We start from the raw sequence: 25,257 nt of genomic DNA, 5'->3' as shown, positions 1-25,257 counted from the left end.
AATAGGGAATCCAAGTTTTACATTGAAATATATAGGAAAAATCTTAAAAAATCTTCTTCTCAAGAACCACTGGGCCAGAAAAGCTGAAACTTATATGGAAGCATCCTGGGGTAGTGTGGATTCTAAATTGTTCAAATCATGACCCCCGGGGGTAGGGCGGGGCCACAATAAGGAATCCAAGTTTTACATTGAAATATATAAGACAAATCTTAAAAAATCTTCTTCTCAAGAACCACTGGGCCAGAAAAGCTGAAACTTATATGGAAGCATCCTGGGGTAGTGTAGATTCTAAATTGTTCAAATCATGACCCCCGGGGGTAGGGCGGGGCCACAATAAGGAATCCAAGTTTTACATTGAAATATATAAGAAAAATCTTAAAAAATCTTCTTCTCAAGAACCACTGGGTCAGAAAAGCTGAAACTTATATATGGAAGCATCCTTGGGTAGTGTAGAATCTAAATTGTTCAAATCCTGACCCCTAGGGGTAGGGCGGGGCCACAATAGGTATATTAAAAGGGGGAAATCTGGTAAAGAACAGCATGGCCAAAGTTACTCAGGTGAGCGATGTGGCCCATGGGCCTCTTGTTTCTGGAATGACAGCGTTAGGGTATATTGATCATGTTAAGGAGTTGGGCGATATAGATGAAAATCAAGCTGCATCTCGTAATGGATAAACCTCCCTAACTTAATCTTAATTCCCAAGGGCATATTCTTTTCTTAAAATGCATGTACATTAAAATTTATTGTAACCGTTTTCAAATTATGTTGGCAAAGCTAATTCATTGACGAAAGGAAAATTTAAAAAACTACTTACTTTTTATTGTCTTTTAATATAGCCATTATTATTATTATTAAATTCAACTGAAATTCTTATTAGAATTAAACGCGATGTTGTTAAATAGTATTCCCCCTCAAAACGGATTATACAGTAGAACACCCCCCCCCCCCCCCCGATAGCTGCTACATGGTGGGGTTTTCCCTTTTCATTGTTTTTGAAAGGGGGAAGGGGAGATAATTGAGAGCTTACCTATAAATCTTTGAGAAGCAGAGAAATAAAAAGATGAAAATTGTCCTAACTCTAAAAGCATATGTTGGGGGTGTATATGTGCGTCAAGAAAATATTTCAGATACATCAACATGGAACGATTTAACGAAACTGCATAGCAAAGAACATTTTCATACTATATTAACAGTAAAACATGTCTGGAAAAAAGTGGACTGGGTGCCACGGTTGTGGGTGTGGGTCCCCCCCCCCTTATATGGATACATTTGAGTGTGTGTATCGAATCGATCGATTTCAATCAAAGATAGATCGTTATCAAATATGACATTCTGATATCCGAGAGATTTTGAATGAGATCACCGAAAGTTCTGACATCGCCGATTGACTGATGTTCATTTCTCCTTTTCAAGATACAAAATTGAATATACAGTTATGAATAAGATCATGACTTTGCAAATAGAATGGAATAAATGTCAAATATAAATTCAATGAAATATGTAGATAACGAACAGTAACATAATACTTTAACCACGTCAACACGTATAATCTCAACAAAAATTTTCAAAAAATAAATAAAGGAAAGGAATTCGAATGGAAATCTTGAATTTCTGGAAAGGAAATTCATTTCCATGTACTTCAAAAAAACAAACAAAACTGACAATATCGGCTTGTTGATAGAAATTTGTTGTTTCCTAAGAGCAACTATGGTGAGCTCCAAGATAGCTCAGCAGTATGTTTCACTACAACTAAATTTTAATCGTTGGGAAAATGACGCTGTAAGTCTCTGATGAATAATTTTCCGGAAAAATTACAAGCATTTTTCCGTTTCGACAATTACGTTTCTTTAGGCATTTCCGTCGTGTTTCGTGTTTGGGAAATCTTGAAAACACAAAACATCTGTGAGCAGCAAAAATGGCTGTAGACCAAGCGACGGTGTATTTAGTAATGATGGCGATCGTAGGCATAATTATGTTACTTGCCTCGATATTCTGCAACGATAACAAGAAAGGTACAATTTGATTAAACTTGTTAAAAAGTTTTACATTCAGCTCAACCAAGAGGCAAGGGTTGGGAAGTTTGTCGCAAAACATAATGAGGGAGGGTGTGGGCGTTATTGACATGATTGTTTACTATGTGTATGTGTTTATGTGACAGTGTTTCATGAAATATGAAATTCTGATGGATAATTTCGTAAAATTCACTCGGAAATACGCTGATATATTTCAATCCTTTTGCTCTGATATAACGTTAGATAAATTTTGTTGTAATTTGAACTTTAAAATAACCCCGGGTACTCAGTATTTTTTTTATATTTCTTATGCCTTCTTCTTCTTCTGATAATGTGCCTGACTCCAATGTTGGGCATTTTTGCACATGTATAAATGGTTAAAATCATGCTGATCGAGAAAGGCCTCGTTAAAATCTGGATAAAATCATCAATCTTTTCTAAAATGAATAGGAGCTGCTTCAGGCCTTGAGAGCCTTGAGTGAATCAGCTGTGACCGTGGATGTATCTGTATCTATCTGTATATGGTACGTCGTGGTAACCAATACTGGCTTTTATATGATGGGATGCTGGTAATGAATTCCATATCACTACTCCAGCTGGGAAGAAGGATTCCTGGTAGCATTTGAGGTGACAGAATGGTTGTAAAAACCTCTAAGCATGTCCTCTGATATAGATGATTGTTGGTTGTAAATGACTAGACGGAATATCTATGAAGGTCATTCACAACCCTGTACATCATGGTGGCTCGTGCTGTTATCTGCCTGGACTGCAGGGTGTAGATGTTGGAGCATAGATGTAACACTGCTCTCCTTGGTGTAATCACCCATGATGTATTGTGCAGTCTTTCATTGTACGGCTTCTATCTTATTAATATGGGTCTTGTTGGTATGATTCCATACAGTGGAGGCATATTCGACCTTGGGTTTCACTAGTGTCTTATAACTGGTTGCCTTGATGTACCATGGGCAGCCAGAGAGGTTACAGCTCAAGAAAGCAATGGTGTTGTTGGCTTTTCTTGTGATGTTATTTATATGTGGACCCCAGTTGAGCTTGTTATCAATGGTGACAGCCAGGTACTTTGCTTTGTTTTGAACATATTAACAATCAAAAGGATCAGAAACAAGTTCTATCAACTTACTAGTTCCTCTCCTTTGCTTTGGAGGTAATCTTCAAAGTTTGGCCATATATGGAATAGTTGGCCTCAATATTATATACGTCTCTTGTTGGTGATGCGTATAACTTCACATTTTCCTGGGTTGAAGCTCATCATCCAATCAGACTCCCATACTTGTAGCTTGTCCAGGTCTTGCTGAAGGGTGGTGGTGTCCTCCTCATTGGTAATCTTTTGGTACAACAGGCAATCATTTGCAAAAAGCCTTGTTCTGGATTTGATACAGGATGATTAGTCATTGATGTAAACCAGAAACAACAGTGGGCCAAGCACTGAGCCCTGGGGTACTCCAGATGTTACAGGAGCAGCAACGACTACTTGTTGGCTTCTATCAGCAAGAGAGCTTCTGATCCAGTCCAGTGTCTGTCCTCTCACACCATAGTGCTCCAGTTTGATGGTTAATCGATGGTGGGGAACTTTGTCGAAGGCTTTGCTTAAGTTGAGCAACACTGCATCCACTTGTTGGTGCTGGTCAAGACTGCTTGCTATATCATGGATTGTTGTGATCAGTTGATCTTCACATGATTGTCTCTTTTGAAATAAAATACATTTTAAACTTAACAATATATAAAGATAATCTTATCATCAATTTTTTTATAGCTTTAAAATTAATAGTTTATTCTTTTAACTTTTTGCTTATTTCATGTTTCGCTGAACTAATTAAATTAGTTTCTGATGTTGTGTGTAACTTTTATATTCTAGGAAAGCGTGCAGAAAGAGATGGTGGAAGGCAGCCAGCTGCCAGGGCTAGAGATGAAAACCTGCCTCAAGGGGTCAGAAGAAGAGGGAGAAGAAACAGAATGGCCAATCGAGGGGAAGAATCTGGTAAATAAATGATAATCAGTGGCATGACTGGCATCTGATAAGTGCCATTCTTCTTTAGTTAAAAGAATATCAACTAATAATTATCATGACAATTGAAACTCATTCATTCATTCGAGTTTGAATAATCTGAGGAGATAGCATGGCACGTACCAAGCAGACGGCACGAAAATCTACAGGAGGCAAGGGGGGGGGGGCTATTAAATTTATTTATCTGTTTCATTGATATTAGCTGAATTGAGATACTTTATTATCAATTATTATCTACTGTTTGGGAATAGCTTTGGTATTGTATCAATTGTGAGAAATAAAAAAGTTAGAAAAATCCCAGAATTTACCATTGTAGCATTAACATGGTTAATAGTTGTTAATTGTGAGGAAGTGTGTTGAGTGCATCTGCCAACATGTCAGTTGCAATTTAAGTACATTTATTTCAATTTTAAATTTTTAAAAATAATCCTATTATTTAATCCTTTTACTTAATCATATCACTGTACCTATAAATTGGCAGTTGAATTTCAAATTTTCAGTCATTACTTTATGGCTCTGGGAAAATGGTACCCTTTCAGGCAACTCATTTGATGTTGATTGTAAAATACATTAGAAAGCCTTATGTGGACCTGAAATGATATCAAATGTCAAGATTCTTTTTAACAATTCAGTAATTTTTTACCTGCAACATGTGCAAAGAAGAGAAATAATTTTTTTTTACAACAAATAGGACCGAGTACTTCACAGAATTGCTTTTCTTCTAAAATGGTCAGAAGATGAATGAAACATTTTAGAGGATTTAAGAAATGATTGTTGTATTCTTTAATGTTTTTGTTTTGCAGATGACGATGATTTACCCAATGCTCCTGATGAGTTTAATCCATTTGAGGATTTCGAGGGAGAAGAGAAGAAGATTGGTAAGAAGAAGATGTTGAAGTTGCAGGCCAAGGAGGAAAGAAAACAGCAGCGTTTGGTAAATACTCAAAAATTAATTCAATCTGTGTTCGGTAAATACCTTAAATTATACTCTGAACAACAAATGTTGAAAACAACAAATTGTTTATGCTTCAAAAAGTGTTCAAAGAATAAAAATGTTGGTGATTTGCAGTGAAAATCCACTGATCACTGATTAGGAAAATTGAATTTTTTTTTTTATTTTAGTGTTGGTTGAATACCATGTAAAAATAAAGCACATTGCATTTTTTTCTAGATAAGATGGAGCAGTAACAAAAAAAATTACTGTAAAAACATCTGACAGTTTGAAATTAATTTTCTTTTATATAGGCAGAGGAAGAGGAACGGAAAGAGAGGAAAGAGCGTGAAGCACTCCTGGAAAAACAGCGTAAAAAAGAAGAGGAAATAGCAAAAGCCGAGGAGGCAGCCAGGGTAATTTCCTTTGTCCTTGAGAATCAGAAGCACTAAATGATAAAGGAACAAATTAATCTAATTTTGCATGAGAATTCATTGACATTAGGAAACTAAATCAAAAGTTGAATGTGTGGTTTGATTGAGTTGTACACATACATAAACATGTTTATGTTCACAAGAAGTCTTCATGTTGCATATTAAAAAAAAAAACATGCTAGCTTAAACGTCTCTATCTCACCAAGTGTAATGTTTATTTTATCAAACCTGATGCAAATATAAGTTCTGGTTTAAATTGTAAGGTTATCCTCCTGTTTAAGACATAGTGCAATGTATTATGAGGATTTAATTTTTTTTTTAATAAGTAGTAATAATTATCTCATAAAATAGCTTTCTAGTTTTATTAAATAATCTTTTTTTAATAGATAGAATCCATTGAATACCAATAATGAATTGAAAATGGCAGTTAGGCTTTTCCTTTAGCAGATTGATATAAGACATAGGTTGAACTGACTATGTGAAAAAACAAAATGCTAAATAATGATATGTTTGAAATAATGTTCCTCAGGCTGAGGAGGAGAGGATCCGTAAGGAGGAGGAGGAGAGACGGGAACATGAGGAGTACCTGAAGATGAAGGAGGCCTTCAGTGTAGAGGAGGAGGGGGAGGAGGATATAGGACCAGACCTCTCAGTGAGTTATCTCCCTTTTACAAAGCATTACACATCTCTAGTGTAATTATAGAACAAGGAGTTATTGAGTTATTCCCCTTTATATAACATTACCCAGAAGACTTGATTATAGAACAAGGAGTAACTGAGTTATCTCCCTTTATGAAGCATCACACATCTCTAGTGTAATTCTAAAACAAGGAGAAACTGAGTTATCCCCCTTTACAAAGCATTACACAAAGAACTGGATTTCTTTAGTGTAATTATAGAACAAGAAGTAACTGTGTTATCTCCCTTTATGATGCATTACACAGAGAACTTGATTTCTCTAGTGTAATTGTAGAAGGAGTAACAGCACTAGACTTGTAGGTTATTTTTCCTGTTTTGAAGTAAGGTTTCAATGCTTTTTATTCCTGTATATGTATTTAGTGTTAAATCCAGACCCTAAAAAGGGCAAGGTAATCCAATTATCAAAAGGGCACTTTATGCCGCGACAAGTTTTCATGAGGGCACTTTTTTAACGTTTTTGAAATTATTAATATTTTCTTTATCATGTTTATGTACTTAAATTATTATTTAATACTGAAATCTTTAGTTATACAAGTATCTAAAAGAAAAATTTATAAATCTGTCAGCTTAATTCATTTAATACACACTGAGAGGGCAATTATTGCCAAAATTTAAATTCAAATTTTTTAATCAGGAAATTAGTATGGTTATCAAGGTTATGCTTAAAAAGTAATAGGTGTGAATCTTTTTGTCACTTGCTCAAAAATCATTTTAGTTTGGGGTATGAATTTTTTTTCCCTTACTTTAATATTGTTATTTATGTATGAGGTAAATAACAGAACAAAATTGCAAGGGGGGGGGGCTACTTGGATAATAAATGTAGAAGGCATTCTCTTTATTTTTAAAATAATCTACCAACAAAATCAACTGAAAACTGATCATACCAAAACATTAAACTTGAAATAATATAAAATTTGGTTAAAACTTTTTTTCTGGCCTAGAAACATTGAGCCTCTGGGTGTCAACTCAAAAAGTTAGAACACAGAATCATTGAACATGTTGAAAGAAACTAACTTCATACTTTGTTGTTTCCTAACCCATTTTACACATATAATATTCAGTTTTTTGGTACTGTACATTGTAAGTTGTCTTAATTCATCAGCAGTTTTATTTTTCACAATTCTTCATCAACTATGTTTTTTCTACTTTCAATTTAAAAAAAAACGATCCTGATTTAAAATGTGTAACATTTTAATTTACAAATTAATCTATCTGTGACATTGGGCTAATTCTTGCATAATCAATGCAATCAAATGATATTTTCTCGTGTTATCTCTTATACCCTGACAGCCTGAGGCATGTTACCTGGCCAGGTGGCTGTGTGCGTTCAAGCGAGAAGTGATTTCCTGTCCTGAATTCACACCTTTGCGTGCATTAAATAAACAAAGGGGCTAATCAGCATGCACTGAATAAACAAAGCCGCTAGTCCATCTTGCCTCTGCTAGGCATATTTATTTATTTTTGCAAGGAAAAAAGGGCATGGCGCCAAGGGAGAAGGGCATGGCGCCGCGCCATGCTAGTTTGCTTTAGATTTAACACTACTGTATGATGTCTCTGATTTCAGCAGCATTGTAAGTGTAACTTCAAACTTGGTCATTACATTTAACTGTAGAAGGATGATAAGGGAGAGGAAAAGGGCTGGGATGTTGACTACTTCAGGTTTAATATTGTTTCACCAACACATCTGTATTCTTTTTCAGTCACAGTCACTTCTTCAAGAATTTATTGACTACATTAAGGTAAGTGTCTATAAGAAGAAATGTCTACAACATACTGAGGGGTTCCTTTTACATTATATTTTTTTCCCTATGTTTATGTTTTTCTAGCAAGATGAAGTATATGTGGTTCGAGTAATAAAGGGAATTTACTAAAACCACCCAGCTGTTTGTCTTGACAGTTCATGTGTAGAATATTCCTGATTTTTGTAGAAGTCTTTGGTTTAGTATAGGCAGTTCCTCTTTGAAGACATTATAAATTCATGAAATAAAAAGATACGAGCTAAAATAAACAAAGAAAAATTGTTTATACCTGTAGCTATAAAAAGACATTCTGAAATCATAGTAGGTTATTAGCATCAATTGAGAATATTTGTTTTCATTTTATTTACATATGTATATCCATAAAATCATGGGGTAGACTATGACATTGCATAGCACATGTTTCATTGCATAGTTAATTTTAAGTGGTATATATAATTATATACATTTTGTTTTCAGGAAATGAAGGTTATCATGCTGGAAGACTTAGCTGCCCATTTTAAAATCAAGACCCAGGTAATGTAATGATTTCCAAAAAGTGTGAAAATGTGTTGAAGTATAAATAGTGGTGTTCTGTGGATTATGATTTTCATTTGTTTTAGATGGAGATTCATGATTTGCTTTTAAGTTCTTGATAATTAAATTCACATTGTCTCTGTTTTTAGAATTAATGTGTTGATTACTTTTTGTAAAATTGAGCATTGTTGTGGTTAAGATGTTTGAAACATTTCTGCAAAATTTTAACTTAGAGTAGAAATACAATTTTTACATGGGATTAATTTATTAACAATGCACAAAATCTGCATAATATTCTACCTGCGCATTGAACAGAAATTGTGATTATGTAGAATTATGACCTCATATAAAAAAGTATGTTAACAGCATGGTAATTGTTTATCAAAAGTTCAACTTTTGCTGACAACAGAAGGTGAAATGCCGTAAAAAAATATGAACTGTGCCATTTTTCTCTGTAGGATGCTGCTGATCGAGTTAAAGAACTACAGACGGAAGGTCGTTTGACGGGGGTGATGGATGACAGGGGAAAATTTATATTTATTACAATGGAGGAACTCGAATCTGTGGCCAAATTCATTAAACAGCATGGCAGAGTGTCAATATCAGACTTAGCAGAGTCCAGTAATCGCTTAATTAACTTAAATCCGGACAATGCAGAGGTTCAGAAAAGACTTCTGTCTGAAGTTAGTGCCTGAAGTCTGTGTATTGTTTAGGTACCTGTGATAGTTGAATAATAAGGGGGCATGAAAGGGAAAAAGATCAACATGTTTATTTATAATCTGTTAAAGAATTCTCAGTGTGTACAATGGCATCAAAGATTCATTGTTAGTGGTTGGAATTTCTGAAGGTGCCATACAGAATATTTACTTCGATGCTATCATTGCAGTGATTGTATAACTAATTTAGTATCAAATTGCTGAAGAAATGTTTAAGAGGGATTAAATTACATGTATGTTTGTTTCTGGATAAGTCTGCTCAGCAAAATTAATGTTTGACATTACTGTTCTTTAATTGATTACATTGCAAAAACATCAGACATCAAGGTTCTGGGTATGGAACCATGTAATTTTAACCCACACAATTTTTTTTTATCTACAGTTAAATAGAATTTTCACAAGATAGCGGTAGTTGTTACTGTTTTTATATTTCTTGTATTTGTGAAAGATGTTATGTTAAATGTCTGTTAAATGTGGAAATCAAATGTATATCAGAATCAGGAACACTGTTTCCACCCTGTGTTACTACTATAAACAATGTTCCAGGTTTTTTTTTTGTGTGCAATACATTTGAATTAAACACATGATCACATTAATTACTTCCTTGTTGTCCAAAGTTAAATTTTCCAAAGTTTAACTAATATTCCTTTAACTGCTAAAAACAAAACAAAACAAAAAACCAAAGCAAAAAACAAAACAAAACCCCCCCCCCCCCCCAAAAAAAAACAAAAAAAAAACACAGACACAAATTGTTTGAAATATTTTATTACTGCAAAACCATGGCCGTAAGGATGGTTATGGGCAGTTACAGATGTGTAAAGATCTGCAGAGGAATACATGTACCTAGGAAAAGTTATGAGTAAGCATGTGCACCCTGGACTGTGGTTCAATTGACTAAAGTCATTTGAACAAAAATAAAATGTACGATTGAATGCAGTTGTTATCTGATGTAAACCAAACTTGTTCAACCCAGTGTGAGACTCCAAAGGTTCTTGAGAGTAAATTTTGAAACATGGTCTAAAAATCAAGACAGTCCTTTATCTAATTATTATGCAATCATTCTTATGTGTATGTTTTTTATTGGTGATTTGAGTGGCACTAGAATATCTAAAATCTTGTTCTCATGAACAGCAGGAATATGTCAATAATAATAATATGTAGTGGGCTTTATTAACAGGATCACTCGCTTCTTAGTTCAAAGTGACAGCACAAAAAGGCACGATTTGAGGGAGACAGCACGAGGGAAACAACGCGAAGGAGCAATACTGCAGTAAACTATGACACCTTTGACATCCTTGCATTCTTGTTTCCATGCATTCTTGCCTCCTTCCCTTATAAATAATAATTGTCATAAAAACGATCTTCAAAGGAGATGGGTGAACAAGGCATCAAGGAATACCTATAGCTTCAGATTTATAAAAGTCATGTTCAGTTTGTGAATTTAATATTTTAGAGTTAAGTTCTCATTATCGAAATTTATGAAATTATGATAAACAACACTTTTCTGTGGAAATTTTTATTGGCCAATTTTTTTCTGTTAAAAAATAAAGTGGTACTTGCGGGGTTCAAACCCTTGCAACAAAAATCCTGAGTATCATTTTCCTTTGATACAAACACGCTAAACACTACGCTACACAACTCTTGATGAACACACCTGGTATGTCATATTTTCTCATTGCATATATATATTCGTTTGGTGCTTTATTCAAATGCGTACTGTTAATTAAAAACCTACATGTAACCTTTACTTGTTGCATGGTTCTACTCTACTAACCATAATTTTCCACTAAACGTTTTTGAATGGATTAACCGTTAGGCCATCAGTGTGATTTGAGTAAATGTTCACCTTATTACAGGCCCTAGCCATGTTACTGGGAAAATTACAATCATTCCATTAAGCAGTAGAGCCATTCAATAAGAAAAGAGAGCCATGCAAAATGTGTGCTAAAAATTTGTAAGAAGGTTGCCTCTGTCGCGCATAGCGCCTTCCTCAAGCCATTTAACATTATAGAGATAAAGTTTGTAACCCGTAAAACATTTGAAACAAGCATTCAATTCTTAGTCTGAAGGAAGAATTTAAGTTATGAAAAGGACCGGGGATGAAGGGGGGGGGGGGTGTTAAAAATTCGAAATTCCTTAAAATTTGTTGCTAAGTTTTGGTTAATGCTGCTTTCTTGAGGAAAAACATGGGAATTCAAGACTGGCAAATATATATCGTTATGACCTTGTAACACAAATAGCATAAGAAAAATTGGGATAAATTGCTACTTTTCAGTTAACCATGGAAAGAAGGTACCATTGGTTTAAAGTGATATTTTCTGCTGCTTTAGGACTTAGTTACCCTTTCTTCAAGAAATGTATTATTTGACTCATCTTAAATTGTACTTATATCTGATAGAACCTATGTTGAATATCATATATTTTGATAAAGTTTGATGAAGGAAATAACACTGTTGCAATGGTTACCAAGAAGGAAAAATGTTCAATTTTATTAACTTTCTAGCAATATTCAACCCTTAGATTCTTGCATCCAGTTAGAAATGTGTGGTTGTCACAATTAAAGTCTGGTTATTTGTTCATAAATATCAATCATAAAAGTTTTGGGAATCTACATACAAGGGTACGTATCCAAGGAAACAAAATATCTTTAAGCTTTTTCTACATACATGTATCGTTTCCTATGATTTCCACAGCAACGATCTAATTAAAGATTTTAATTTGAATTTTTCGAAATGTGAAAATTAGGATCACATCAATACCTTTAAATTGATCACAACTTCATGGCCGTAGGAACCGGGGGGGTACGGGGGGGCCGTGCCCCCCCCCCCCAAATAATTTTGCCGATATATAGAATACTATAGAAAACATAGCTACTACATGCTTGTGCCCCCTCATTAATAACGTCTGATGACCTTTTTTTTTTTTTTTTTTTTTTTTTTTTTTGCTTGTCAAGGAATTTTGGAGTCGATAGTGCCCCCTCAACTGAAAATGTATGATTGTGCCCACTTAAAGTGAAATTGCTTCCTACGGGCCTGAACTTATATACAAATATGCTTTTTAAAAAGATAAGGTCAGATTAAAACATACAGAGAGTTAATTTGAAATTCCTTTGCGGTATTAAAACCATGGCAACCATTACCAACCAATAAGAAAAATGACACTTCGTCCTTGGTATAGATTACAGGGATCTTTTTTTATTATTTGGTTGCATTTCAGTGGTGAAAGGATTATTTGGTTGCATTTCAGTGGTGAAAGGCTTCAAATTTAGACCTATACTCTGCACTTAGGGTCATTGAGCAGTGAGGGTTCTTTATCGTACCAACGCCTACCGTGACACTGGACCTCAAAGACCCATGAATTTCACTTCTAGTACCAGGCGCTTGGCGAAGGAACAGTCACTTCCTATGATTACGTCTTAGGATTGACGCGGCGCGGCGAACGAGAATCGAACCCTGGACTCCTGATCACGAAGCGAGCACCCTACCACTAGGCTATCGTGACCGCTTTACTCATGAAGAAAAGAAAGATTAACAAATTTAAGAATAGGTTCGTAGGCAACAACTCATGGTCATGATTTGAATAAACCTGAATCTAAACTACACGGAAATGCTTGCAAATTGTTGTGATTGTGACCTTTTTTGTTTTTTATTTATACATGTATATCCCCATGCATAATTGTGACCCTTATTATTGTCTCACCCTACCTTTTGGGACTACGACTTGAACAAAATTGAACCTACATCACATTAGGAAGCTTGTGTATCAATATGACTGCTCTTCTTGATCTTTTATGTCACATATTCCTGTGTAAAACCCGTGCACATGTCGCAACAGGGTTGCATCCTCACGGCAATCCCGTGGCGTCCATGAAAAAAGCAGAACGCCGTGGCTCTGTGTTCCAGATACACGCAGCAGGAACGCCGTAGGGTCACCGTAACAGCGCGTTAAGGTCTCCAACAGCGTTCCTTAGAGCGCTAAAGTGACGCACATGATAGCAGTATAGAATCAACGGCGCTTGCACAGCGACCACTCGGAGTCCACTTAAAGATTTCGATGCGTTAAAAAATATTAACGCCTTTTGCACAGTCAGCGCATTGTGTACGCCGTGAGCGCGAAATGACCACGTCATGTATGATGAGCACTCATTGAGAACGTATAGTCAATCGTCAGTTATAACTCAGCACGCCGAATGAGCTTTGTAGAAACGCCTTCATCGCCGTCAGGATTCTGTGACATCTTTTTTCTTTTGAAAATTTCATTATTCCATGGCGATTCCTGAAATTTAATAACGCCGTGCCAACTCTGTAGGAACACAGCATTGGTGTGAAAGGGCCTTTTAAACACTTTTATCCCCCCTATCGACGCTCCGCCTTAGACGTTTACTAAATTTGAATTTTCACTTTACGGGATTGATTGCATATCTATATTACTGTGACCTTTCTCTTGAGAGATTTTTCTCTATACTATATGATTCCTCTGATAATTTTTGTTCCCCCAATATGGATCCACAATGATCTTTTAATACAATGGAATCTACAATTAGAAAGAAAGTTATCGATCATTGAAGATTACATGTATTTCCTTGGCCCTTACTTTAGATGATCCCAACCTATTTTCAACATTGTTAATTATTTCACCTGGAAAGAAGGTATGTCCTTATTTTGTAGAAAATATAATTCTAATCGTCCTAGGAATATATATCGCCATGATTGCCATTTGCCCAGTGGATCTCGAGAAATATGGCTAAAGTTGTGAAACTTAACAGATAAACATATGCGTTGAAAGACGGACAAACTTTGATCAGAAAAGCAAATCTGAGCCTTAGTTACTCAGGTAAGCTAAGTTACCGATAAATATGCCAGCATTCAGTTCCATCTGAGGCATTTGAGGCTTTATTTCTTCTTTTAGAAAGATAAAGCTTTCAAAATTCATGGAAAACAAGCTGATTCAGAGAATTTGTGTCCCCCGCTTAGGGAAAAAACGAAGAGCATGCGCAGTTCGGGGGGGGGGGGTCAGACCCCTCCCCCCCCCCTTGGATTTGCAGAATTAGTAAATGTATACATGTGTATTGAAGCAAATAAAAAAAGCCAATATGGATATAAAGATTTGATTGCTTATTTTTTAATATGTGTATAGAAGATTCTTTTTATAAGCGGGGGACAAATACCAGTATTAATGGAATTGAATGAATAAAAGAATAAGTGCACTTTAGAGTGTCATTTGGAGCCTTTTCGGCCACCCATTTTAAGCCTTAAATTAGACTATATTGCTAAATTAATCTATGATTATTGTGCATACATATGCTTTTGATATTTATACTTCGAATTTTTTGTTAAACATATTGCTATAATTCCACACAACGTCATTGAAAAGAACATGTATAAGCCTTAAATTCCGGAAATTTGAACTGGACCACTTTCGAATTTAAGGTACCCGCAAATGGGCGGAGATATTTAAATCGCATGGAAGTGGAATGTAAACATTTGCACATTATTTCCAGATTGATTCTACAGTATGAATTTAGATGGAGGAGAGAAAGATTGTGTAGTTTCATGATTCACACAAATAGTAAATGATTCATGGCCATACATATTGATCATTTTCATGATTCGTATCCATATGTTTGATGCCTAGCACCGAATTAGATCAATCTTAAGTTTTCGTATATGATAAAAAATGCTCCCTCTTTTTTCTTTAGCTTTATCATTTTTCGTTTTATATTCTGAATGCTTTTCAATTCAAAGAATGAATGTATGTTTTAAGAAAGATTCACATTTACATGACTTCGATGTCACACTACATTTAATCATAATTATTCACTGTACATGTAGTACGTAGAGTAATACAAACGTACGTGTAGTGAAACAAATTATACATGTATGTAGTACTCACGGTGATACATATTTTATTATATGCATGTTTATATAAATAACATTCGGAAATGAAATATAAAATTTTAACTTAAAATTTGGGTCGCTAGGTTAACATGAAAACTCCAAGAAATATAAACTAACTGTAATTTAAAGGTGCTCAGACACAGATTTGAAGTTAATATTTACTCAAATTTTCTGTATAATTTCATGACTTATATGTTGCTATAGAATTTCATAGGAAATTTGATAAAAAATCTTCGAATTTCTGGACGCGTTTGATAGGCACATCCTTGCACTTTCACAAATTTTAACTTTATCCTTATTACTTTAGAAAAGTAGCAATTTTGTTGTTTATTAATGAAAAATATTAAAACTATAATGCAGAAATTTCAGAGTAGAAATGTAGAAAGCAAAATCCTCTCACCAGTATTGTCAGTCCGTGCTCAGTGGTGTGTGCAGGTTTAACAATTGAACACTCCCGGTTAAACGTAAACATTAACAACAACAGAGCTCGTGTCCTGTTTACAAAAACAGTTTACGTTCCATAGGTGTATTCAATTTGTTAAACTCTGTACACAACTACACAGCACTGAGCACGGGCTGACAATACTTAAGTGAGTGGGTTTTGCTTTCGCACATTTTTACTCTGAATTTTCTGGATTATAGATGTAATATTATTCCTTTAATACACAACAAAATTGCTACCTTTCTTTAGTATTAAGGATAAAGTTAAAAATTGTGAAAGCGCAAGGATGTGTTATTCAAACGCCTCCCGAAATTTGTAGTTTCAATAATTTCCAGATAAAAGAAGTTTTTAATTTTATTTTTGTGTGAAATGCTATAGCATTATATAAGTTGTGATATTATACAGAAAATTTGAGAAAATATAAACTTCAAATATGTGTCTATGCAATTTTAAATTAACATTTATTGACGGTACAAGTATATTTCAGATTAAAAAAACATGGTCAACGAAAATTCTACAACGTTACTATATCGATAATCACTCGCTTATGCCTTCAATATCTCTTTCATTTCGGCAATCCAAATATTGTCAGGTATGATATACTAGTGTTTAGGGATGTGTCTGTAGATGCCTGCAGACCATAATACAGAGGCGACATGAGCTAACACAGCTACATACTAATCGTGCACTTGATTTGCACTGGCAATACCAGAATTTCCTTCAAAATACCAAACGAAAAACACAATTTAGTGAAAGAAGACAAATTAAACATTAAGACCCTAATAAAATTTTCGCAAAATTCTTCAAGTGCTAATTTAAAGTGTTCAGGCCGGTACAAACGGTGAGATTTGTAGTTATTGTATAATACAAGTATTATATTTATATTATGATACTTTCCTGTACACACGTTTATACTTTTTATTAGATTGTTAATAGACTTTAGGGATGTCTACGTGTTTCCCTCGCAATATTTCTCTCTCTTTCTCTCTCTCTCTCAATAATGGAAAACGAAGTTCTGTTAGCAGTATCTGTTATCGTATTATGCATTGCATTAAAACTGAAAAAAAAAACCCATCGTAATGGAAACAGCGGCGGAACACTCGTATATGTACTTGGTGCACACAATGCATCGCTAGATGAGGTGCAAAGAGAAGACCCCAGTAGTTATAAAAACTTCTTTAGAATAGATAACGCTGCATTTGAGCAACTTTTGCAATTACATGTAGTTACTCCTTTTGATCTTCTTCCCATAAAACAACGAGTTTTTCGATATTTTTACTGCTAAAGTCCACCATTATTTACCACGTGTTTTTTTTGTTATGATAAAAATAGGATAACCACAACGTGAGTACTTTTGATTGGTTTAAAATGAAAGGTAAGTTAAGACTTGTATTTAGAAATAGAGCATTGCCCTATTCTTAATACAGTTTTACAAGATTCGAAAAATCTTAGGATTCACTGTATTAAAAGTCCATACATAGTCAGATTTTGTACTTAAATACATATCCGTGTGTACAGCCCTGAAGTCTATTGACAGACACAATGAAAGCATATCGAACAGTGGAATGTCACGTGAGTAAAATGATTATAATATCAAACAGGTCAAAATAGGTTGACACTCGGTGACCTGTTAATTTAGTAGCTAACCCACCGTAGTTTGGAGAATTTTTTAAAAAATTACATATGAGCCGCAAATTGTCCAACATTGCCTTTGGATATGTATAAGTTTAGATAAAAATACACATTCTGTGCAAATGAGAAGAATGGACAAGTTGCGGCTCGATGGAAACAATGTCGTTGAAAACTGGTATGCATATGAATAACAATAGAAATGTGACAAAACTGCTAGACCCCTGTCGCGAAAACCAGTGTCGCTCGGCATTATCTAGTATTTTTATGTGATATAATATATCAAACCCTGCTCTAAAGATATTGTTAAATAATTCTGATTCAAAAAGTTTATAAATTTTGGAAATTTATTATTGGCAAAGCACCGGGATCCAACTCTCATAGCTTAAGTGCACTGATCCTTTGTTTGAAACATGCAAGTGGTCTTAAGAAGTTTCAATAGATCCCGAAAATTACAAAGAAGAGTTTTTGTGACTTTAATTGTTGCTATGATTAACAAGTGTTTATTTTTGTCCCCTGCTTTCGCGAAAGCGCAGAGACATTAAATCTCATTCGTCTGTCCGTCTGTCTGTCTGTCTGTAACACTTTAACCTTGGTCATGACTTTTGAGTGAGAGAAGATATCGTTGATAAGACCTTCCAAAATATTTTATGATTTTTGACCTCATGACCTTGAAGTTTGTTACATTTTCAAAAGTGTCCCTGAAAGCAGGGAATCGTAATTTTTGATTGTTTTCCTAATTTCCTCATGTTTTTTCAATTATTTTATTTCAGTCGATCTTTTTCAATTTCAGTTAAAAAATGAATCAAAGCATGAGAATGCATATCCAAATCTGGCACAGTTGTGCTACAATACTGTGGATGACGTATGGGGAGTTTGTCTTTTCGTTTTTGTTTTTTTTTTCATTATGAATATGAACTATGAATTTCCTTAATAAAGAAGGTATAGATATTGACATTGACGCTTCTAGATTCGATCGAGCATACATGCTTTTTAATACTTGTATTCCAAAGTCCTCACTTCCGTCAGTGATTTTGACGTCACAATTTCGTAGAATTGGTGAGTCAATCACAGGGTTAAACAGCTTTATTCCTGTCTGCGCAGTTACCACTAGGAAAACCAGCTTGTCCCAGTTGAATAAATGCATAATGTACTTGCACTGTCAATCATTCTTACTGTCAAGTTATACGATCTTTAGGTTATTATAGGTGAAATGCATGAGTTCATTTTAAGGCAACATACCAAAAACGTTTCTATCTATCTTGTGATGTAGAATGCTTTATGCAGTCTCATGGTTATAAAGTTGATCAGAATTTTGCCTCCAAAACTTGTTGTCAATATCTTTATAATTATGTTTCTTATTTCACCAGCTGCAGGAACATGAGGAAGGAACCATTTTTTTTTAAATTCTTGTTCTGGCTTTTACATGTACAATGAAAAAAGTGCACGCATAGACCGTCGAAATTTGATGTACATGGTACCCAATACATGAATAAATGCTGAGATAACTACTGTTTACCCTAACCTGTATGATGAAAAGAAAGACATTTTATTTTTATTAAATTTACTTAAGAATAATCTGTTTTGTTTTTCATGATACCAGGAACAAAAAGTTAGCAGAATTACAAATAATTAAAACATTTATAAGATCTAATAATTTTGTATGCAGAAGGGCTAAACATAAAAACACTTTGTACAAATCAAACAGAATATTAATCCAAATACAGCCAAATAATATAACTTTTATGGTCTGTACCGTCCGGAATGAGCACAGACCTCTAAGTTTTAACAAGTCTTTACTTATCAACTGTCCTCCTTAATAATGAAGGAGCTCTTATTTTTAAAGTCTGTACATTCCTGACTGATGCTAGGCATATACTTTAGTAAAAGAACTATTTGTACATATAGATCAGACTTAAGTATGAGATCAATTTTTACTTTCTGGCCTCATACAGTATGAGAGCTCCTTGCTAATTCAGGGCATTTGGTAAGTACAAATAGCTCTCATACTAAAGTGTATACCTAGTACATATATTAGGCAGGGATAACTCTCATACAAAAAGTCTATGTAAACCTAGTATTAGGCAGGAATGTAGAAATAGCTCTTATACTAAAATATATACTTATACTAGTATCAGACTGGAATGTAAAAAAAGCGTTGGGAGTTTAGAAACAGTCTCATACTAAAGTCAGGAAGGAGTTTACAATTAGCTCTCAAATAAAGTCTTTCTGGAATTTACAAGAAACTTTTGCACTAAAGGCAATATATAGTACTTGGCAGGAATGTATAAATAGTTCTCATACATAAGTCAATACATAGCATCTGTCAGGAATGTGTAAATATCTCTAATACTAAAGTCTGTTTGGAATAGTAGTACACAAATTGCTATATAATATAAAATCTGACAGGAATTTAGATATCATGAAAAAGTTGAAGATAACAAACAGTGATCAATCTAAAAAAAAAAGAACCCCCTACAAACAATACAAATCTGTTATCAGGGCATAAAACACGGATCCCCGGAAATTCCAGTTGTGGGATCAGGTGCCTAGGAGGATTAAGCATCTCTTGTCGACCCGTCACACCCAGATAGCCCAGAGAGACGGCATAATTTAGTCAAATTTAGTATAAAAACAAGGGCATAATATTTGGTATTAAATATGTCAGTCAAAACACGACCCAATGATAGGTTATATATGCTAACAAAGTCATTATAACGACCGTAGATTTTAAGAAATGCTTAAACGAGGATGTTGAATCAACTTATCTGTCAGTACCCTGCCTCGATTTAAGAATTGATCGTACTCGGAGCATGCTCTTGAGTATCGAGTAAGTTAGGAGACATTAACACAATATGCAGGTGATAGCGGAACATTACTACATAAATAAGGAACATTGACGATTGAAAAGCTGAAGTCATCTTATTTGGCACACAATTTAGTGGTTAGTTGGCCCTTGTCCTCTATAGTCAGTAAAACTTCCAAATATGAAACAGATGTGGCAGACTCTGATCGAGGTGTCTTCAATTTCGAATTCACTGGGATATATTGAGTCTACACAACAATGGAAGTAAGTATTGTGCTTTGATAAAACGTAGTCGATATATCTGAATGTCAAGTTGAAGGTCACAACAAGGTTTTTTTTTCTTCTTATGTAGAAGTTTTAGAATAAATTCTGTTTCATAGGAATATAAAAAAAATTGATCGGCTAATTAAGGAACACAATTAGTGCATGTTCATCGGAATTCCAACATTTTGTTGGAAGACCTGGTCTTCAGACTACATATATGTTAATTAGGAACTCCAGCATCCTTTTAACCTCGACTTCAGAGTACACGTGTGTAGAATCAAGGCTGATTTTAACAAAGTAAATGTTGATGACCAATCACAAGATATAAAAATTTGGGAGTTCTATTTTTATTTAAAGAAAAACAGTTGTTTGTGATAAAAAAGACTAGTAGTTTTTTTTTTAATTTATCGAGAGGAATGATTGTATAAAGTGTAGAAGAGTCATATATGTACGCTTTGATGTTACTGATGTTTAAAAAAATTGTGATTTTGAATTTTTTTTTCAAATTTTCTTAAAGTTCTTTGGAGTTTTCCAATATGCTGTAGCACAGTGCGTCTGAAGTTTCTCCTTTACAGCAGTTAATAATTTTGTGAGAAGAAAAGATAGGGGCTTGTTAGAGCATTTGCTGGACCCGACATGTATCTTTGTAAGGATTTTTGTGAAGTTTAGGAATCCAGTATGGGTAGGGTAGATCGAACTCATCCTCATTGACTGGAATGTTAAAAATATTAAAGACTGAAATGTGATTTGAAGAATTTTATTCTTAGAAAGTGAACTGTGAGTATATATATATTTTTTAAAATAAAATACAGTAACTATTGTAATAATGAACCTTGTAGCTCTTATTCTAAATTCTATCCGAATTTACAAATAGCGGTTATAGTATAGTTTGAAAGGTATGTACAAATAGCTCTCATCAAAGGTCTTAACTTAGAAACTGTCAGCAATATACAAAGAAGTCTTATACTAAAGTCTGACAGGAATGTACAAGGACCTCTCATACTAAAGTCTGGCAGTAATTTAGGAATTGCTGTTATAATACAGTCTAACAGGAATGTACAAATAGATCGTTCTTAAGAATGTACAAATAGATCGTAAACGAGTAAATTATTGACAAACAAGTTGATGAAACAAGAATATCAGCTGTCTCGTTTAAAGTCATCATTTCGTAAGTTCTATGGTCGATACAATGACCTTGTCAGCAAATACAATTTATCATTGAGTCAAATGCTGACTGACGTTTTTCATACAAATTGTTAGGCCATTATTTACACACTGAATTGTCGACGGATTTTTCCGTTATTTCCCGATCATGACAAGGAGCACACGGCGGGTGTGACCGGTCGGCTGGGGATGCTCACTCCTCCATGGCACCTGATCCCACCTCTGATGTTTGGAGGTCCGTGTTTGCTCTGCTCCTATTTTGTATTGTTTGTTGGACTTTTGAGCCTGAATACTGTTCGTCATCTTCATATATTTCATACCAAAGTTTGTACCTAGCACCTGTAAGGAATGTACAACGAAATCTCAGACTAGAGTCTTTACATAGCACTACTGTCAGGAATGTACAAATCCCATACTTAAGACTATACCTAGCACTTGGCAGGAATGTACAAAAAGCTCTCATACAAGAGTTAATTCCCAGCATTTGGCTGGAGTGTGTAAGGATTTATTTGTAATCTTGCGTAACATATAATGCTTGAAGATTTATTACGTCATTGCTGAATTGTTATATTTTATATACTCTTGGTTTTATTCCATTTTTTAAATAAAATTATAATACAATTATAATAATTTTAAAACTGTGCCCTTATATCAGTTTGTTTTAAGAAGTACAAGAGCCGTTCTTTTTAACGATAAAATGCTTTCTTTGGTTGTTAGTATGGAAAATAATGTTGCATCTTTTGCAGAAATATTACATAACCCGTGTAAGCGAGTTTGGAAAATTCTAATCATAATATCTGCAACATTAATTCTTATGCTAACAAAGAAATAAAGATATTAGTGTGTATTTATGTCTGTATAATTAGTCATATAAAGTAAGATTGATTACTTTAATTATTGTATCATTGATATGTGCGTCATTGATATGTTTCCTTCATGGATAAAAGAAATTTATAAGTTGGCTTGTTAAAGGGACCTGGACACAGTCCTTCTAAATGTCTATTTTTATTTAAAAAAAAACTTCAATTTAATGATTTGAACTTACTTGAATATTCTAAGAATTCAGTGACAACGACATTCTTCATAACATCACGTCAAACGCCAGTGTGTGTAAACAGGACATGAGCTCTGTTATTGTTAGTGTTTACGTTTTACCGGGTATGTTCAATTTGTTTAGTCTGCACACATCGCTGAGCACGGACTGACAATACTGGTGAGTTGGTTTTGCTTTCTAGCATTTCTACTCCGAACTTTCTGAATTATAGTTTTCATAGATACACAACAAAATTTCTACTTATGGATATATCATGTATAAAGTTTACTTTGTGAAAGTGCAAGGATATGTGTAAAATACTCTAGCAACATATAAGTCATTATATTATTTCGATTATTTAGAAAATTTTAGAGAATATGAGCTTCAAATCTGTGTCCAAGCCCCTTTAAGTGGCGTTAGAGTACTTATAAACGACCGTGTTTTTCATAAGAAATAAAGGAAATTATATTCAGTGGATGTAAATTGATATTTTGCATTTACACTATTGCCAACCCTTTTACTTAACCATTGTAAAATTCCCGAAAAAGTTATTACCGTGGGATATAATTGGTATCGTAATCTGTTGTACAATAAAATCAAAATCAAAATCATCGAGCTTCTTCCTACAATTAATGTTTTGATAAGCACTATATTATTTATATCTCATTGGTAGTTAAATGAACAATTAATCTGATACTGAATAATATGCAGGGCTTTCTGAACTTTTAAGTACATATAATTCCCATTAGTGACAATACATACCTGGTACCTGCGGCTTACAATGAATCAGACCACACAAAAACAGGAAGGCAATGAAGTGTAAAGTTAAGTGCAAAATTAAACATAAGTATATAAACCACCGCGATTCTCAAAGTTTTATTAAACAGATGTTCTTCAAAACTTTCCAAAAAATGAATGTTTTTGTGTCGCATATTCTTACAATTTTTATTTTATTTTTTAGATATTCGGTCGCATCCAGCTATGAGCAAAATTGTTTTCAAAATGTATCCACGGAAACCTTTACGTGTTCAATTAATGTCACCAAAGAATGGAATTTCTTTGAATTTCGACGATGGCTAAAGTCATTTTTGAAAAATCCTCAGGAAGTCATATTAAACATTAACTGTGGCCATGATGGTTCTCTTATTATTCCTAGACGGATGGCAGGAAGCTACGTCACAAAATTCAACATCCGGGGATGTTTGTTGGTAGAAGATTATAAATCCCATGATCAAGCTCTAAGTGCTGAACTGACAACAGACGTTACTTTAGAGGACTGTGTTATCAAAATTAACTCGTACGAATATGTTAAAAATCAAATCGAAAATCTTTCTGCAAGGAACTGTGATGAACAATTATCATTAAAAAGTGAGATAATGCGTAACGTATCTTTTACTTTTACAGAATTCAACAAAACAAATTTTTCAGTAATTTTGAAAGACGCCGGGGTAAATGCAGAAGCCTTTGCACAGGGCATTTTGAAGGCAGAGGAACTTTGCATCTATGAAAATATGACCTATTATGAGCGCTCGTTCAATAATCCAAATTCAGGAATGCATAATAATCCCCATCTTCAGACACTTTACAAAATGCCAAATCTGAGAGTCTACAACTTTTCTAGCAACAGTCTTCTTCAAATTCCAAGTACACTAAAAACAATTCGTTATTATTACCCATCGTTGGAAATCCTTGATTTATCTAATAACAATGTAAAAGAAATTTCCTTTTCACTGTTAAATTCATCTTTGAGTTCTGGTCCATTGTATATCGACTTACGAAGCAATAATATCACAAACGTTAGTGAAAACCAGGTACAAGAGTTCTTGGAGAACGATATAATAGTTGATCTCAGAGGCAATCCCATAACGTGTAACTGCAGTGCAGTGTTTCTGAAGAGCTATCTTTTGCGAATTTCGACCGCATGGCCAAAGTGGGCGACGACAGCGGGTATTACATGTAGTCAACCATCTGAACTAGTTGACAAGTTATTAGCTGACTTGGATGACCAATTCTTATGCAATAGCCACCCTTAAGAAAATAAACATATCATTTTATATATATATATATATATATATATATATATATATATATATATATATATATATATATATATATATATATATATATATATATATATTAGTGTTGTTTGATTTATAGCTTTTTAATTTCCTGGTACCTCAATAAAAAAACCTTTTCATTTTGACAATTTAATTCAATTTATAATATTGTTTCACTGTCTCAAATACGATTTAATAAATGTATGAAATCTGACGTCAAGTGCTCTTATAGACCACCTTAATGCGTTGTTTTTTTTTCTGTTGTTTAGATTCTTTTCAAGGCTTTTTTATTTTTAAATATATAAAACAAGAATTAAAAGGAGTGCAAAAGATATATGTCCCTTTCCTGCTCCGAAAAAACATTGAGAGTATATTCATTCATATATTTTGCAAATTACACGTTCCTTGGAATTCTGCAACTTCAATTTTCTAGCACTATCGGCAGTTGTCATGCTGTGAGTTTGTTGGATAAATCCCCCATCCATTTCAACACATGTATTTAATTAAATTTTATGAATTTATTTCCATATTAACACATGACATTATAAGCATGCCCATGATTCTTGAAAAATAATTTATTCACATTGCAGCAATAACAGATTGCAGCAATAACAAGTGAGACAGGAATAACATTAAAAAAAATCTGGTCAATCAAAAATATGTGAAATTTTAAAGTACTTTCTTTTCATAATTTATATTTTAAAAATTATTTTTATATATTCTTATTATTGGAAAAAACAAACTTACATTCCCCATTTTAGATAATGAAGGACCATTATTCCATTTAAAAGGGTCAGAGATCTATTAAAGCTCTTTATCTGAATCTCTCCTATTCACAGTCGTGTACCAAACAACATTCCTACAAGTTTTCTTTAC

The 25,257-nt window shown here is 34.0% G+C and overlaps 1 protein-coding gene across 1 annotated transcript; it reads left to right on the top strand.

The window, feature by feature from the left end:
* The first annotated feature begins 1,860 nt into the window (after nt 1-1,860).
* LOC133180560 (DDRGK domain-containing protein 1-like) lies at nt 1,861-9,490 on the top strand. Its single transcript, XM_061315045.1, has 8 exons — nt 1,861-2,013; nt 3,887-4,009; nt 4,840-4,970; nt 5,282-5,383; nt 5,931-6,053; nt 7,801-7,839; nt 8,317-8,373; nt 8,832-9,490. The coding sequence occupies exons 1-8, from the start codon at nt 1,917-1,919 to the stop codon at nt 9,066-9,068; spliced, it is 909 nt and encodes a 302-aa protein (XP_061171029.1). The 5' UTR covers nt 1,861-1,916; the 3' UTR covers nt 9,069-9,490.
* Nucleotides 9,491-25,257: the final 15,767 nt, after the last annotated feature.

Source organism: Saccostrea echinata, unplaced genomic scaffold, assembly GCF_033153115.1.
Source record: "Saccostrea echinata isolate AGI-Se365-2 ecotype Australia unplaced genomic scaffold, CSIRO_AGI_Sech_v1 ptg000006l, whole genome shotgun sequence".
In the NCBI taxonomy this organism is placed as follows: domain Eukaryota; kingdom Metazoa; phylum Mollusca; class Bivalvia; order Ostreida; family Ostreidae; genus Saccostrea; species Saccostrea echinata.
The sequence above is the reverse complement of the archived record's forward strand: the minus strand, read 5'-3'. Positions and strand labels throughout refer to the sequence as shown.

Coding starts and splice junctions, on each gene's coding strand:
- LOC133180560 (XM_061315045.1), top strand. CDS start 1,917: ATGGCTGTAGACCAAGCGACGGTGTATTTAGTAATGATGGCGATCGTA. Junction 6,054..7,800: donor ATATAGGACCAGACCTCTCA/GTGAGTTATCTC, acceptor ATTCTTTTTCAG/TCACAGTCACTTCTTCAAGA. Junction 8,374..8,831: donor ATTTTAAAATCAAGACCCAG/GTAATGTAATGA, acceptor TTTTCTCTGTAG/GATGCTGCTGATCGAGTTAA.